At 48.1% G+C, this 15013-nt stretch overlaps 2 protein-coding genes across 2 annotated transcripts; one reads left to right on the top strand and one right to left on the bottom strand.

Annotated features, from left to right (window-relative positions):
• On the bottom strand, positions 1-5877 carry C1H22orf23 (chromosome 1 C22orf23 homolog). The gene is made up of 7 exons (XM_065423818.1): positions 5848-5877; positions 3959-4079; positions 2646-2708; positions 1972-2160; positions 1299-1433; positions 430-530; positions 1-105 (listed from the first exon to the last, which is right to left on the bottom strand). Exons 1-7 carry the CDS (start codon positions 5875-5877, stop codon positions 1-3), a joined length of 744 nt encoding a protein of 247 aa, XP_065279890.1.
• A 233-nt stretch (positions 5878-6110) lies between these two features.
• Positions 6111-12524, top strand: POLR2F (RNA polymerase II, I and III subunit F). Its single transcript, XM_065412087.1, has 5 exons — positions 6111-6215; positions 7145-7214; positions 8045-8175; positions 10279-10350; positions 12343-12524. The coding sequence occupies exons 1-5, from the start codon at positions 6196-6198 to the stop codon at positions 12431-12433; spliced, it is 384 nt and encodes a 127-aa protein (XP_065268159.1). The 5' UTR covers positions 6111-6195; the 3' UTR covers positions 12434-12524.
• Positions 12525-15013: the final 2489 nt, after the last annotated feature.

Below are 15013 nucleotides of genomic sequence, written 5' to 3'. Positions count from 1 at the left end.
CTAGCTATTGGGATCCGATTTGTTCCCCACAGGGAAGATTTTTGCCATTGCCTCTCTTATGTCCTTACTCCTCTTCTTATCGATGATCTCCATCTCCCGCAGTTTCTGCAAAGAGCAGAACAAAAAGGATGAATTGGTGAGAATGCCAGAAACTCCTATTTCCTGCCAAACCTGAGAAGAAAGGATCCTCTTCCCCAGTGAAATTACATACCGAAATGACAGAGGGGCTGGAGGCCTCTCTCCCGCCCCAACCTCCTAAATTCATCCCTCTTTTTCTACCTCATCGCCTGAGAGAAAATGCTGGGCTCTCCTCCTTCCAAATCTAGGCCACATCTAGTTATTGGATAGAAACCCTAGAACTCAGATCCTCCAACACCAAGGTTCCCTCAATCCAACATGCTGCAGAGGCCAGAGGGGTTCCCAAGGTACCTGTGAGATTTCAGTGAGGACAATCCCTCGATACTGCTTGCTCTGGCCCAGAGCCTCCATCTCTGCCAGGAATTCCTTCCGCTCCTGAATTTCATTCATCACTGAGCACAAGAGAAAGAGACATGCACAGAACCAGTCAAAGTGGGGACACACCAGCATTGCCTGAACTCTGACCTCCCCACTTCCCAGCCCTGTTAGAATGGAGGGGGGGCGTAATATCTAGAATGACTCTGACTTTGCCCTCATCACCACAGTATCTTAGCATCCCCTGCATTTAAGGATAGAAATAGCCATCTCTTTATTTCTCTCTCTTCCCAGCCTATAGGAAATACAGCTTGATTTGGGGCCGGGGAGTGTTTTTAAAAGCTTATTCAGTGCAGTGGGATGTTGGGAATCACCCCCATAGGATTCTACACGCCAAAGCTGAGCAGTGGTCCAGCTAAGGCCCAGTCTACATTAAAAGTTTTGTCAACTTTATTGGTTCAGAGTGTGAAAAACATCACACCCCAAACTGACATAGCTATGTCAGCAAAAATCCTACTGTAGGTGCAGTTATACCAGCAAAAAAATGTTTTTGCCAGTGTAGCTAATTTTATTTGGGGGAAGTGGTATAAACTATACTGCCAAAAGCACTTTTCTGCCGGTATGAGCTGCATCTCCACTAGAAGGGTTTGCCCATATAGCTATGGTACCGTACTACTAGTATAGCTATATCAGCAAACCTTTCTAGTCTAGATAAAGTCTAATCCAGCATCCCACCTGCCACAACAAATCTCAGCTCACTAATGCATAAAGCCCACCACCCTGCCTTTTGTAAGGGGCCTGTATCTAAGGCCTTCCTTTGTGCCTTGGCCTATTTCCATACGTACGTTCTTCAAACCGGTCAGGTTCAGGTATTTCCTCTTCCTCTGTCCGCACTGGCTTCTGCTGTGGCTTCTGTTCCACCATGTCCTTTCCAGTCGCTAAGATATTTTGGAGCCTTTGCTTCTCCCTCTCTAAGTCACCTGTGGAAGATAAAGAAAACAAATCTTTGTCAGACCGAGGCAGAAGTACAGTCTCCCCACCAAGGCCCTGCTGGCAGCTGTGCCTGGACACACACAGCTGGAGATTCTATATAAGTAATTGGACAGGAAATATCTATTATGGTACATCCCATTCGCATCCTATATACAGCACAGGCACTACACGTACTGTACTGACAGCAAAAGTCCCAGCTACATTTACATCAGTGGTCTGATACCAGTCTATGAGCCATAAAATTATGTGAGAATTGCCTTGTCACAATAAGGTAAAGTGAAATCCTGTTCTGTTAATGAGCCAGCCAGCCAGCAGGCAGGGTTGGGATGTGATCATCAGTGAAGGGAGGCGCTGTCAAGAGTCCCCTCACAGCTCTGGCTTTTGTGCACCTGCCAGTGGATTAGAGAGAAGGAAGAAGGAGGCTGGAAAGCAAATAAGAGAGAGTGTTCTGGAGACTGGAGGAAAATGGGAGGAAAGGAAAGAGAGGAGGCAAAACTGATCCCTTAGCAGAATTTGCTCACTTACGAGTGGCCCGGGGTTTGAATTTCTCTCGGGTGTAGGCATCGCCTGCCCGGCAGATCTCGGCAGGTCGGAGATGAGGTCTGGCCAACAGAGTGACTGAAAGACAAGGCTTTGGTGGAGAGGATGCAGGCTGCGCAAGCTGTGGTTCTTTGCTGGATGTTGGGTTGCAGTGAGTGGGCAGGGAAACACCTCCTGGGAAAGGAAGGGAAGACAATGGCAGGTTAGGAACAGCCAAGTCTGTGGCTTGGTGATTTCCCTGGACCACATAATGCAGTTCCAGTATTAGTCTCATTCCCTGGACCAGTTACATGGGGAAATCCCATCCAGTCCTTATAAAGGATATTAATAGCTACCAAATTTAGCCTTAAATGGTGGAGATTGGATGCAGGGTTCAAGAGATACTGTTGTATGATGAAAGAGATGAGAACAGCTGCAGTGGACCAAATGCTGAGGAGAAAGAAATACTCCCTCCCCAATTTCTTCCCAATCCTCCAGTCTATAGGCAAATACCCTCTGTAAAAAGAATGATCTATGTATCTGGGCCACGTGAATGCTTCACCACAGCAGCTGTAAGGTGTACACAGGGGTTAGGAGCAGAAGATCAATAAGCAGCAACGTGCACAAGGCAGAGTGCATGTGTGGGGGTTGGGGGTGGACAAAGCTGAGGCATCACTCACGTTTCATGCAGTCCATGAGGTGGCGTTGCTGGAAATTGGTAAGTTTGGATTCCTCCATCATCACTGAAAGGCAAAAACCATCAGTAAAGACCCCAGCCTGAGAACTCAGCAGAAACAGCCTGAGGAACTACATGTCCACTTCAGGCAACCAGAACAAAAGAAGGGAAGGGCTTTGGAGGAAACTCCATATTTGTAATCGAGATCCTTTGGGAAAAGACCCAAGTGATTCATGATTCCTAAGGGATTTAGGCTGAGAATTTCAAAGGTGGGTGCCTAAAGTTAGGTTACTAACTCCATGTTTACGCACCTAAATAAGTGGCCTAATTTACAAAAGTATTGGCATTCTCCTTCATACAAAAGGAAACACCAGCTTTAAAAATGGTACGTAAGGGCTGTGGTGGAGGTAAAACTGTTCTCCCAAATTTGAAAGCAAATGAGAACAGCATTTGCAGTAAGAGTAGCAAGGGAACTAGTTATAAGAGCTTTCGAGCCTAATCCTTTAGCTGATCACCAATTGGGGGATCAGGATGGCATTACCCACATGGCGTAGTAATGTGGAATTAGTACAACAAAGGGGTTTTATGTCTTCAACTTTGGCAACGGTTGGAGAAGGGAGACAGAACAAGGTTATTATTTAGTATGTTGTAGAACCCAGAAGTGTGCTTGGCAATAGGTGTTGTGTAAAAATCTAGAGAGACTGACAGGTAGATTGGATTAGACAGGCACTTTACAGGAAATACATAGAAGACAGGTTCCTGCCCTGAAAAGCTTATACACTAAAAGATGGATTTGAGATGTGAGAATATAACAGAAAGCAGGAAAGGGAGGGGTGAGGAATGGCATGGGTTACGGTGATACAATGATGGCTTTAGTCAGTTTAGGCAGATATACAGTTTAGGGGTTCAAAGTGTGTATGTGGGGGAGAGGGGGCTGCAGAAGGGGTCTTTAGGAGTTATTTGAATAAGGTGAGGAAGAAGGATGAGAGAATGGATTTAGGAAGAGCATTCCAAGCATCAGAAGCAACATGGACTACTAATGTTCTTTCTATTCTATGTAGGTTCTTTTACCATCCTAATCACTGTGGTACCTGGGCACCTTCCAGTAGTGCATTAAGCGAGGTGACTAACATCTATTAGATGTGCTTCATTCTCTCTTTCATCTTCTCCACGGGGAGAATTGTGTGAGTGTTTTGGTTTGGTTTTTTAAAATGTCCATACTGCTATTATACAATGATCCAGTGAAGCCAGAAGCATGACATGAGTTTAAGGGGGTCAATGGCCTTTTCACTGTTCTCCATTCAATCTTCCTGCTACCTTTCAGCAGCTCTTTTGTTTCTTTGCCATAATGAGTTGTCCCTGGAGAATGCCAGAAACCGGTTCCTTTTGGGACAGCTGGCGCTGCTCTTCTTCCGTCCTGGGAAGACATTGTGAAACCCTGAAAATGACAGTGAGGCAAGGAGTCAGTAAATCATATTCAACTTCTAATGGTTCAACTCAAAAGAACATTCTCTCTTCACTACCCTCAGTCATTCTAGGATCCCATTACACAGTCTCTACTACCTCAAAATCAACCTTAATACTTATTTAAATATAGCTAATCCATTGAAATCTTGACCCCTGAAGAGTTACTGTAGTGTTTGAGGGACTGGCTGGAATCTCCCGTGCCCTTTTTTATTCTCCCCTCTGTTGCAGTCACAAACCTGCTTCCAACTGAGAAAGGTTGTGAACCCCTAAAACCCACCACAGTCCTACTAAGCACTGCTCAGACTGGAATACCTTAACACCGCAAATTAAGGTGCTGTAATTGTAGTACAAGTAGACATACCCACACCAGTTTTAATCTACAGAGCGCAGGTAACAATGGTAGTGAAAATGTGGGAGCATGGACTTCAGCATTGTTAGCAATGGTCCAATAAAATATATTACCTCATCCACCTTGTCTCCCTATATAATCTTCATTAAAGCTGGTTTGATCTACAGCGGGGGTAGTCAATTATTTTTGTCAAGGTCCAAATTTCTGGGTCAAGGTATAACCAAGGTCCAGGTTCCAGGGAAAATAATAAAAAATACTAACAATAATGATAATAAGTAAATACAGGGCCGCCCGGGGGGGGGGGGGGCAAGTGGGGCAATTTGCCCCAGGCCCCGCAGGGGCCCCCACGAGAGTTTTTCGGGGGCCCTGGAGCGGGGTCCTTCACTCGCTCCGGGGGCCCCGGAAAACTCTCGCGGGGCCCGGGCCCCCGGAGCTTCTTCCGCTCTGGGTCTTCAGCGGCAATTCGGCGGTGGGGGGTCCTTCCGCTCCAGGACCCACCGCCGAAGTGCCCTGAAGACCAGTGGCGGGGGGTCCTTCCGCCCCGGGACCCGCCGCCGAAGTGCCGGGTCTTCGGCGGCAATTCAGCAGCGGGGGCCCCCCGCCGCCGAAGACCCCAGGCCCCCTGAATCCTCTGGGCGGCCCTGAGTAAATAAAAAGATTTCGGGGTCTGTTCAAAAGCATCTGGCAGTCCAGATTTGGCCCACAGTCTGCCTATTGACTACCCCTGGTCTATAGTCTTCAAGGACCTTTAGCACTGCCACACACAAACACACGCACCCTCCCACCAGTCAACTCCCACCACTGGCTGAAGGAAAAACATCCTTTTCCCTCCACATGGTGTGCAGTGATGTAGGTTCAGTTCACATCTGTGATACCACAGATGACACCACCATCCATTGCAATAGAGAAGACACCTTGCTCCACAGTACAGTGCCACGGGGGGACACTCCTCACACCTTGGCACAATACTCCTCTCACCCCACTCTGCATTGCCACAGGACAGTGCCCCACCACAACGCAATGCCATGAAACAACACCCCACCCACCCCATTGTGTAATGCAATAGGATGATGCCCACGTCCCCCCCTCCCCCCCCCCGGAGCAATGCTGTGGGGCAACACAATAATGCAACAAAGCAAGGCCCATGACCACACAGTGCAATGGCACCTGGTGTCGCCTCCAAGCCACTACATGCATGATGCCACAGGGACACAGTAGTGGCCCCACTCATGCCCAACCAAGGTGCAATGCTGTGATGTGGCACGGGCCCTCTCCCACACAGGGGGGCACCCAGGGCGGTGCAATGCCCCCTTCAACGGGGCCTCGCCACCCAGCGCCCAATGGGAGGGGAAGCCTATGGGGTGACGTCACATCGGAGGCTCGGATGCACCAGATGGGGAGAATGAAGTGCCAAGGCCATCTTCCAGTCTCCATGGAAACCCGTGCCGGTCCCTGATTGGCGGGTGGCCCGGCCCCGTCCAGGGAAGCGCAGAGATTCGGGCGTCCGCAGCGAATTCTTCTGCCTCGCTCGATCCTCTCACTCACCCGAATTAGCGGCTCCCGTTACCATGGGAACCCGCTCCGCCGTCCACTTCCGCTCACGTCAGCGCCGACCCCGGAAGTGGCTGCTTGGAGGTCAGCCGCCGCGCTCGTGGGTTGACTGCTCTGTGACGATTCCCTGCTGCTGGGGGTCTGCGGTTGGTATCGTGTCGCGAGATTCTCGCGCCCGGCCGGCAGCATGTCCGACAACGAGGACAAGTGAGAAGGAGGCGGGGGGCTCGTGTCCAGCCGGGGTGAGGGGTCAGGCGGGTCTCGCCAGGGGGCGGCCCAGCGAAGGGGTGGAGGTGAAGGGGGATTCCAAGGGACGCGGGGCAGTGCGGGGGGGGGCAAGTGGGGCGGGTGGATGGGCGGGGACGGGGGGCCGAGGGGAGCGGGGGGATGGACGGGGGGCGCCGAGGGGAGCGGGTGGATGGGTGGGGGGATGGACGGGGAGCGCCGAGGGGAGTGGGTGGGAGCGGGGGGCAAAGGGGAGCGGGTGGATGGGTGGGTGCGGGGGTGGAGGGCCGAGGGGAGCGGGGGGATGGGTGAGGGTGGGGCGGAGGGGAGTGGATGGATGGGTGGGGGTGGATGGATGGGGGGCGCCGAGGGGAGCGGGGGGATGGTTGGGTGTGGGGCGGAGGACCAAGGGGAGCAGGTAGATGGGTGGAGGCGGGGAGGGTGTCGAGGGGAGCAGGTGCGGTATTGCAGGGGAGAAGCAGGGAGCAGTGCGGGGTGGCCCGAGAGGAGCGGAGTGGGGAGGCAGCAGGGCTGCATTCGGATCTCCAACGTGGGCGGCAGCAGCCTATAGGCTGGGATCTGGCTGTAGAGCGATAAGTGACCTTGTGTCAACTCCCATTCTTTCATGTATTTATACCTGCTCCTGTATTTTCCACTCCATGCATCTGATGAAGTGGGTTCTTGCCCATGAAAGCTTATGCCCAAATAAATTTTTAAGTCTCTAAGGTGCCACAAGGACTCCTCATTGTTTTTGCTGATACAGACTAACAGGGCTACTACTCTGAAACTTGCAACAGAGAGTCCTGTGGCCCCTTTAAGACTAACAGATGTATTGGAGCATAAGCTTTCGTGGGTGAATACCCACTTCATCAGACGTATGACCTGAAACTTGTGTCTTTTATCACCCACAGCTTTGATGGTGACGACTTTGATGATGTGGAGGAAGATGAAGGGCTAGATGACTTGGAGAACGCAGAGGAGGTTAGTGCTCAAACCCTTCTTCCCCATAGCAGTCTGCACAGTGCCCACATGCTTCACCTAGCCTCCTTTTTTATACAGCATGTACATTTTTCCTAGACCACTCCCAAGTTCCTGTCATCCAGGAGCTAGTGACTGGGAATGGCAATTGAACCAAAGTCCCTATGATGGCACTGCAGGGTGCCGGCTCCTAGAGCACTCAGCTGCCATAAAAAAGATGGAGAAAAGTTGTTCTCTTGTCACAGAGGGCAGGACAAGAGGCAATGGGTTCACACTACAGCATAGCAGATATAGATTAAATCTCAGGAAACACTTTCTAACTGTAAGAACAATAGGATAATGGAACAGACGCCTAGGGAGGTTGTGGAAACTCCTTCACTGGAGGTTTTCAAAAAGAGGCTGGACAGCCATCTGTCTTGGATGGTTTAGATACTACAAATCCTGCATCTTGGCAGTGGGTTAGACTAGATGACCCTTGCAGTCCCTTCTAACCCTATGATTCTATGATCTTGGTCCTGTCGCGCTCTAGAGAGTGAGACACTAGGAATGGGATTAGAACCCAAGTCTCCAATATGGAAGTTCAAAGAACCAGCTGTTAGGGCACTGGACCCAGAACCTCAGAAAGCCAGTCTTGGTATCTCTGTATATTAATCAGATAAATATACACTTCCCAACTGGGCTTTCTACTCTGCTTTACTCAAAGTCCTTGGCTCGAATTCTGTGTAGACTTTAAACCTTCATTCTTTGATGGTTCCAAAGTCTGACAAAATCTATTAAGGACCTAGAGGTCCCTCAGTGTGCTTACAATAGTTTATATTCCTTTATTTCTTCAGGAGGGTCAAGAGAATGTAGAAATCCTTCCATCTGGAGAGAGACAGCAGGCAAATCAGAAGCGGATCACGACTCCATACATGACCAAATATGAGCGAGCCAGAGTCCTGGGCACTCGTGCACTCCAGATCGCGTAAGTATACTTGTTCCACACCGCAGCCTTGGCAGTGGCATCTCATGGCATTTCAAAATGTTTTTTCCATGTTTAAGTTACTTTCTTACTGTTTGGGATCTTCCATAGCTCTGATGATTACCCACCTGCCCTGTGAGGTTCTGTGTCATAGCTACTGCCAGCTGCGAAGTGCAAGGGCCTGGAAATGTCTCTGCAGCCTTCCTAGAGCATTATACCCAGGACAGTGCTACTGATGGCATATCCTTTATGCCATCTGTCTCAGTTGCTTCTGAAGTGGGAGGCATTTCTCATCTGTAATCAGCCCTCTCTGCTGAAGGCAACGGGAGGGTGGGAGTAGTGTTCTAGGTGTATCTCCTTCCTTACCCAAGGGGAAACCAAACTCTGCTGAGAAACTCAGGATGTTTACAAAAGTCAAGACCCCAGGGGAAATTTGAGGTCTTCATCAACAAATATCATAGGACTGTAGAAAGTACAAATGGAAAACATACCTAAACTTTTAGATTGCAATTATTTTGAGGGCAGGGACTGTCATTTACTTGCTTGGACAGCAGCTGGGACAATGGTGCCCCAGCTTGGCTAGCTTCCCAGCACTACTGCACTACTACTGTTCATGTACCATCCCACCCGCTGTTCGTGGAGGACTGCTCTCTGCTTTCTCTGCTGCTTTGTCCAGTCTAATTTTAAATTATGCAAGTCAATGGGACTTGCACTCCTTGGGAGACTGTACCACAGCCTAATAATCTCAGCCTTAGGAAAGTTTATTGATATCCATCTGAAATAATGTCTTTGCTTGTTTTCATCCTGTTACTCATGGTTATACCCTTTCAAATCACCCCAAACAATTCCTCTATCTCTCCTTAGTCATTGCTTTGCAGAGATATTATTTGCCTAGCCATCATTTGGCAAAGCCATTCTTTGCATGTTCTTTTAATTCTCTGGAAGGCAAAAAAAAAGTTCTGAGCAATGAAGTGGGTCCATCATGGCTCTGAATCCAAAACAGGCTGGTGCCTGTTGCTACATTATCTACTCAGGCGGTCTTTAATTCCAAATCTAGGCCAGCAGCATCCCCCAGTGGCCAAGTTCACACATGCAGTAGAATCTCAGAGTTACGAACACCTTGGGAATGGAGCTTGTTTGTAACTCCGAATTGTTAGTCGCTCTGAACAAAACGTTATGGTTGTTCTTTCAAAAGTTTACAACTGAACATTGACTTAATACAGCTTTGAAACTTTACTATGCAGAAGAAAAATGCTGCTTTCCCTTTTTTTAGTAGTTTAACACTATACTGTATTTGCTATTTTTTTTTTTTTTTTTTGGTCTCTGCTGCTGCCTGATTGCGTACTTCTGGTTCTAAATGAGGTGTGTGGTTGACTGGTCAGTTTGTAACCCTGAGGTTCTACTGTAATAGCGCATGCTTCCTTTGCTGCCATCTCTTAAAAGGAAAGTTACAGATAATCCTCATCTTTGACACCCCACTCTGACATCCCTTCCAAAAAATACATTACATTTTCTATAGTCAGGAGTCCTGATTAAGAAAATCAGCCCCTCTCTTTCTCCCAAAACAAGATCTGCAAGATATTGAGCATCTCAGCAAAACAACAAATCCAATAGGTGTGGAGGTGAGGGGATGATTTCAGTGTGCCTTTTATTGGCTAATAAATGGTACTTATTACTGGGTTAATTTTAGAGTCCCTGTTTTCCGTCCTCACATTAAAATATGTAGGGAAGTGACCCCTGAAGGGATGTGGGCTTCATTGTGAATCTCAAATCCGAGCTTGTGAGCAAAACTGAGAGAAGGGCCATGCGGGGCATTCAACTAAAAACTCTGCCTGTGGCCACTTGCACCCTGTCACTAACTGCCAGACATGCTACTGCCGCAATAGGAAAGGGTCTTGGGATGAGAGAGATTCCTGAAGAGCTTTGTCCTCCACGTCAATAGAGACCTTACAAATCAAAATTGCACCTGTCATTCCGTCCTTCATATTCTGCTGGACTTTATCTGGGGAACAGATATGTCTGTGAAGCAAGTATCCCCACATGCTTTAGCATATTTCTCCCACTTCCTTCTGTCCCCCTCGTGATTGTGAATATTCTTCCTCTTAGGATGTGTGCTCCAGTCATGGTAGAGTTGGAAGGAGAGACAGATCCTCTGCTGATTGCAATGAAAGAACTCAAGTAAGTCCTGGAGATCTTGGCAGTGAGATGTCCTTAGAGTTACGTTCCTCTCGTCAACACTCCAATGATGAGGGTTTATTTCCATTAGTTCCCGAGGCTACAGTTTGCGCACTCTCTTGATAACAGTGGGGGAATACAATCTCCATGTTCATTCAGGCAGTCTGTCCTTGCATCTGTGTCCCTCTAAATCAGGTTTGTGGCTAGAATGGAATTCCTGGCCTGGGAGTATGAATCCCCCTTCCTCTTTTCCGTTCGGAATCTGTTCCCAGCAGCAGGTAGCTTGGGTGTCTGTATTCTCCAGTCCTAGGAACTTCTGCAAAGTCCTACTGGTTAGCAACATTTTCCTGTTTTACTTATTGTAAATTGGAATTCATATTTTTTCTTTAACAGGATCCTTAAGGCCCCATCATGAACTTGTTGGGATCGGAAAAGTCCCTGATTGGAACTGATTCAAATGTAGCCATTTGGACAAATTCATATTTTCACATATTTCCACTGAAAAAATAATGTTGCTTAATAGATTAAAATGACTACAAACACATGGTGGTCACATTAAGAATTCCCTGACTCCCTCCACCTGTTCCCTCCTGTATTCTGTTTCTCCCTGCTACCCAATTCCTTGTGCCACAGCTTCTGTGGTATGAGAGAGACAGACACGCATACACACCTACCAGCTGCCTAGCCTGATTCCCACCACCTCTCAGGCAGTGGAGCTTTGGATTGGTATCTGGATACTGACACACATCATTTGAATTTCAAATGCCCAGAGTTCCTAGCACAGCCTGTGACCTAGCAGACTGGCCCATCAAATAGCTAACGATTTCCCCACTTACTCATCAGATACTGGTTTTTGAGTGGAACTGGTGTATTTGTTTGGTTGGGATTTTTATGCTTCAATTCATTGTAGTTTGTCCTGCAGACTTTACACCCTCATAAGAGAGCCTTATCTTAACTGCATTCCTTCACCTTTATCAGCAGCCAGTACCATCTCAGTTTGTGCTCATGGCTGATCTGAAACAGCCAGAGTTGGTTCTGGTCAGTGGTAGAGTGCAAGACCTGGGAAATAATCAGAGGTGTTGTAGGAAGTAGTGATTGTTTCTTGACAGGGGGCACTCTGCTCTGTCAATACCAAGGCAATGCCTCAGGATGGTGCTAATCAAGTGCTTTGCTACGGGAGAGGCCATCTTTTGGTTAAGACTTAAAACCATTATTCTGAATGCTTGTGACCATTAAAGATCCCATGTTATTTTTCACAAACTGTAGGGTTGTAAGCCTCAGGTCCTGGCCCAATTCCAATCTGGTTAATTACATTCTGCTGACTTAAAAATGCCTCATGTAGATTAAATTTAATTCAGTGTTTTCTAACTTTGTGTCTTGAACTGTGGTGCACTGTTGCTGGGCACTGTTAGCAGCAGCTGCGTTCTGACTTAGAGGTAGCCGTTTTTGGTGGTGGTGGAAATGATCTCTGTTCTGTGCATACATAAAATATATCAAGTGCTTTGGATGAAAGATACTATGTAAATGTTAGTTGTTTATGAAATTCTTCACAACTCTCATTGCGCTATCTGAAGTGGTTTGTGGAGAACTTATCACTGTGGGTTTCCTGTCCGTCAGAACAGTAGCTTCATTTTTCAGTTCCATTGGCTCTCCCACATGCCTCTTGGGATGCGCAGTCTCTTACTGTTGTGATGTTCTGTGGCTTTAGATTGTGTCCAGTGTAAGAATTCAGCACTGCAAAGTGCTGAGCTCCTCCATTTTTTGACTTCTTTGGGGGTGCACAGCGCCTTATAGGATCTGACCTTCCAAGGGAAAGAACTTTCATTGTAATTCCCAATCATGAGCACCCCACCACTACACCAGAAATCTGCTAATGAAACAAAACCAGTGAGTTACTAGCTCTCACCAGCATGGCACATCTGGACTCCTGTAGCTTGCTGAGAGGGTGTAATTAAAGCTCTGGCATTTTCATTTACCTCTCTGTCCTCCCTTCAGAGCTCGGAAGATTCCCATAATCATCCGCAGGTACCTGCCAGATGGAAGCTATGAAGACTGGGGTGTGGATGAGCTAATTATCACAGACTGACCTGCTTCCTGTCATTGTCCTTGGTTCCTCCTTCACCTGCAGAGGCTTTTATTTTTGTTTATATTTGTGTAAATAAATAATAAACCCCCATTTTAAAGCAAATTGTGGGTTTTTTCCCACCTTACACAGTTCAGTCTGCTGTGGCTGGGGGGAGACGGCCTCTTCCTCCTTTCCATCCATTTAGATCTGTAGTTATTCCTTCCCTCTGCCTCAGCCAGCCCTGGCCTCTCTCTTTAGAAGCACAGTGCCTGTTAACTTGCTGTTAGGCTCACTGAGCAGGGTGAGGTGTCTCTCCCTCAGTGCTTCCGCCTCAGAAGCCCTGTTCTTGTAAGCTAGTGTAAAGATTGAGGGGAGCAGCTGTTTTCCCCCTACTTAGTGGCCCCTCATCATATTAAACCTTTGCTCTATAAAAATGATCCTGCAGCTGCCTGGCTTCCAGAAACCCTCTGAAGCAATTATGAACCCTCTGCCCACACCCCTTTTTACAACAGCCAGGGGTTGGAGTGGAGGAGACACCTCCATTGCCTTCCAGTAGACAGGAGGGCCTTTGTGCCCTGGAGCAGGTTGCCGTGGAAACCCCCAATTTCCTCTCTGATCAGGGCTGGCTCTGGGGGCTTCTCAGGAGTATCGTAGAGCGGCTCTCATCAAATCCCCCATTGTTTCTCCACTCCTGCCCCCCACTTCTTATCAATCACCAGGATCCCCTTTCAGTGGCAATGCCCCAGCAGGAAGCGCAGTTGCTGGCCTGAATCCCCACCAACTGGGAACCTGTTCAACAACTCTAGGCGCAGTCTGTGCTTCTACTACATATACAGTCATCCCCTCTCCCCATAAGTCTACCGGTGCCTTAGCCATTGCCCATCTGTATGTACACGTGTTCCCTCTTTCCCCCCCACACCCATCACTACAATAGCTAGAGAACCATTAACAGCTTGAGTTTTTTTCAACAGTCTGACTGATTAAGAAGTTGTGACGTTGTCCTTTAAGACAGCAGCAGTCATGTTAACCTCCACTGTTGACATGGGCCAAGAGAGGAGCACAAATGGGGGCCCACTCCTCTGCCACTAAGAGAAGCTGTTTCTCCATGGTAAAGTCCTCATGGGCCTAAACACTGCTGCTGCCTCTAGATTTTGCCCTGAAGCCTTTATGTGTGTGTAAGGACTTCAGCTCTTGGGGCAAAAAAGCCAACGGGAGGGTAAAACAGCTAGTGCCTTTCATCAGGGCTGATTGCATTATTAAAAATTGCTCTTGGGTTTAAAAAAACAAAACCACCACCAATCTTTGGTTGTGCATGCTGCCCTCTGCTGTAGGTTCATACCTGAAGCACAGGAGCTGTTTTGCCCTTGGATAACATTTCAGTGCCTGTGCTCTTAGAGACAGTTAACATTTGTAAAATATATACCCCCCACACACACTGTTTGTGCGTGCGTGAGTGCCCACTTTCCCTAGGGGTTTATATCCACCTGCCTGTAGAATTGTTATACAGCCCTACAATATACCAACTTCTGTACGTTACTCATATAATCACTTAACAAATCATATAGGCACCAATTAATCTCTCTTGTGTGTGTATAGGGACATGAGACATAAATAAGGGGATGGCATCTGAGGCAAGCTTAAAAAAGCTGAATAGGTCATTGGCCAAATGAGGTAAAGGGGGGACATATACCCAGCTGCATCTAGGGAAAGGGTGTAAACTCCCAGGAAGCCAAGTATTTGCTGTCCATGCTATCCTTGCCAAGAAAAGGTTAATCCACAGAGCGATGGCCTTCAGCCCTCTTCCCCCACCCCTCCATGGAATCCTTTAATCACGTTGGCGCGGTGAAATTTCAGTCATGAACGGTGTCTTTGTGCAATCGTTTTGGCGTCCGCAATGGAGCGCAGGGGTCGTTTTCTCGGCCCTTTTTTTTTAAATGGCTTCTTTGTTTCATACCCGCCTTCTCCCCCCACCCCACCCCCCAGCATTGCATCTGTATCAGATACGATTAAAGGGATAGCAAAGGACTCTGGGCCAGCTCCTGCTTGGCTGCAAGGGGAGTGTTTAACCCCTTCGTTCCCATTCCAGAGGCTAAGGGTGGGGTTGTTCTGGATTCTGTATCAGCTGGGGGTAGAGGCCTGGGCGATACTGGGCCCCCTCCCACTAGATGCTGATCAACTGAGAACCCCACCTCCTTCCTTAAACTGGAGAGATATGGGAGGACTTTTGTATCATGTGAGTAGGAATTTTCTTTTCTCACTCCTCACCTACCTTTCACCCCTTGTGCTCAGCCCCCTTCCTCCCCACACAGTCAGTCCCTTCCCTTTGAGCTGTCAAACAACGTCATCAATCGATTGTCCTGCAGACCCTTCCCCCGGTCAGTGGTTTATAGTGAGATCTCCCTGCTCTCCTCCCTTTCAAAGGTTTTGCCCACCGCTCTGGTTCCCTTTCATTTCCCTGCACCAAACGAACTGGTCTATGTGTTTAGGTCTGAGTCATTCCACTGATGGTGCTTGTGTGCATCCTGTGGTTCTATCCGGCTAACACTGCCCTGGGGAGACTTTGTTCTGAAGTGGGGCGGGCTCTATCATCTGTTCTGCTCA

Source organism: Emys orbicularis, chromosome 1, assembly GCF_028017835.1.
Source record: "Emys orbicularis isolate rEmyOrb1 chromosome 1, rEmyOrb1.hap1, whole genome shotgun sequence".
In the NCBI taxonomy this organism is placed as follows: Eukaryota; Metazoa; Chordata; order Testudines; family Emydidae; genus Emys; species Emys orbicularis.
The sequence above is the reverse complement of the archived record's forward strand: the minus strand, read 5'-3'. Positions and strand labels throughout refer to the sequence as shown.

What these genes read in the sequence shown, in the direction of transcription:
- C1H22orf23 (XM_065423818.1), bottom strand. Translation starts at nt 5,877, where the DNA reads ATGGCCTTGGCACTTCATTCTCCCCATCTG. An exon ending in AACAAAAGAGCTGCTGAAAG is followed by an intron (nt 2,709 to 3,958) that starts GTAGCAGGAAGA and finishes TTTGCCTTTCAG; the next exon opens with TGATGATGGAGGAATCCAAA. An exon ending in ACCTGACCGGTTTGAAGAAC is followed by an intron (nt 531 to 1,298) that starts GTACGTATGGAA and finishes TCTTGTGCTCAG; the next exon opens with TGATGAATGAAATTCAGGAG.
- POLR2F (XM_065412087.1), top strand. Translation starts at nt 6,196, where the DNA reads ATGTCCGACAACGAGGACAA. An exon ending in ACTCGTGCACTCCAGATCGC is followed by an intron (nt 8,176 to 10,278) that starts GTAAGTATACTT and finishes TCTTCCTCTTAG; the next exon opens with GATGTGTGCTCCAGTCATGG. An exon ending in ATTGCAATGAAAGAACTCAA is followed by an intron (nt 10,351 to 12,342) that starts GTAAGTCCTGGA and finishes TCCTCCCTTCAG; the next exon opens with AGCTCGGAAGATTCCCATAA.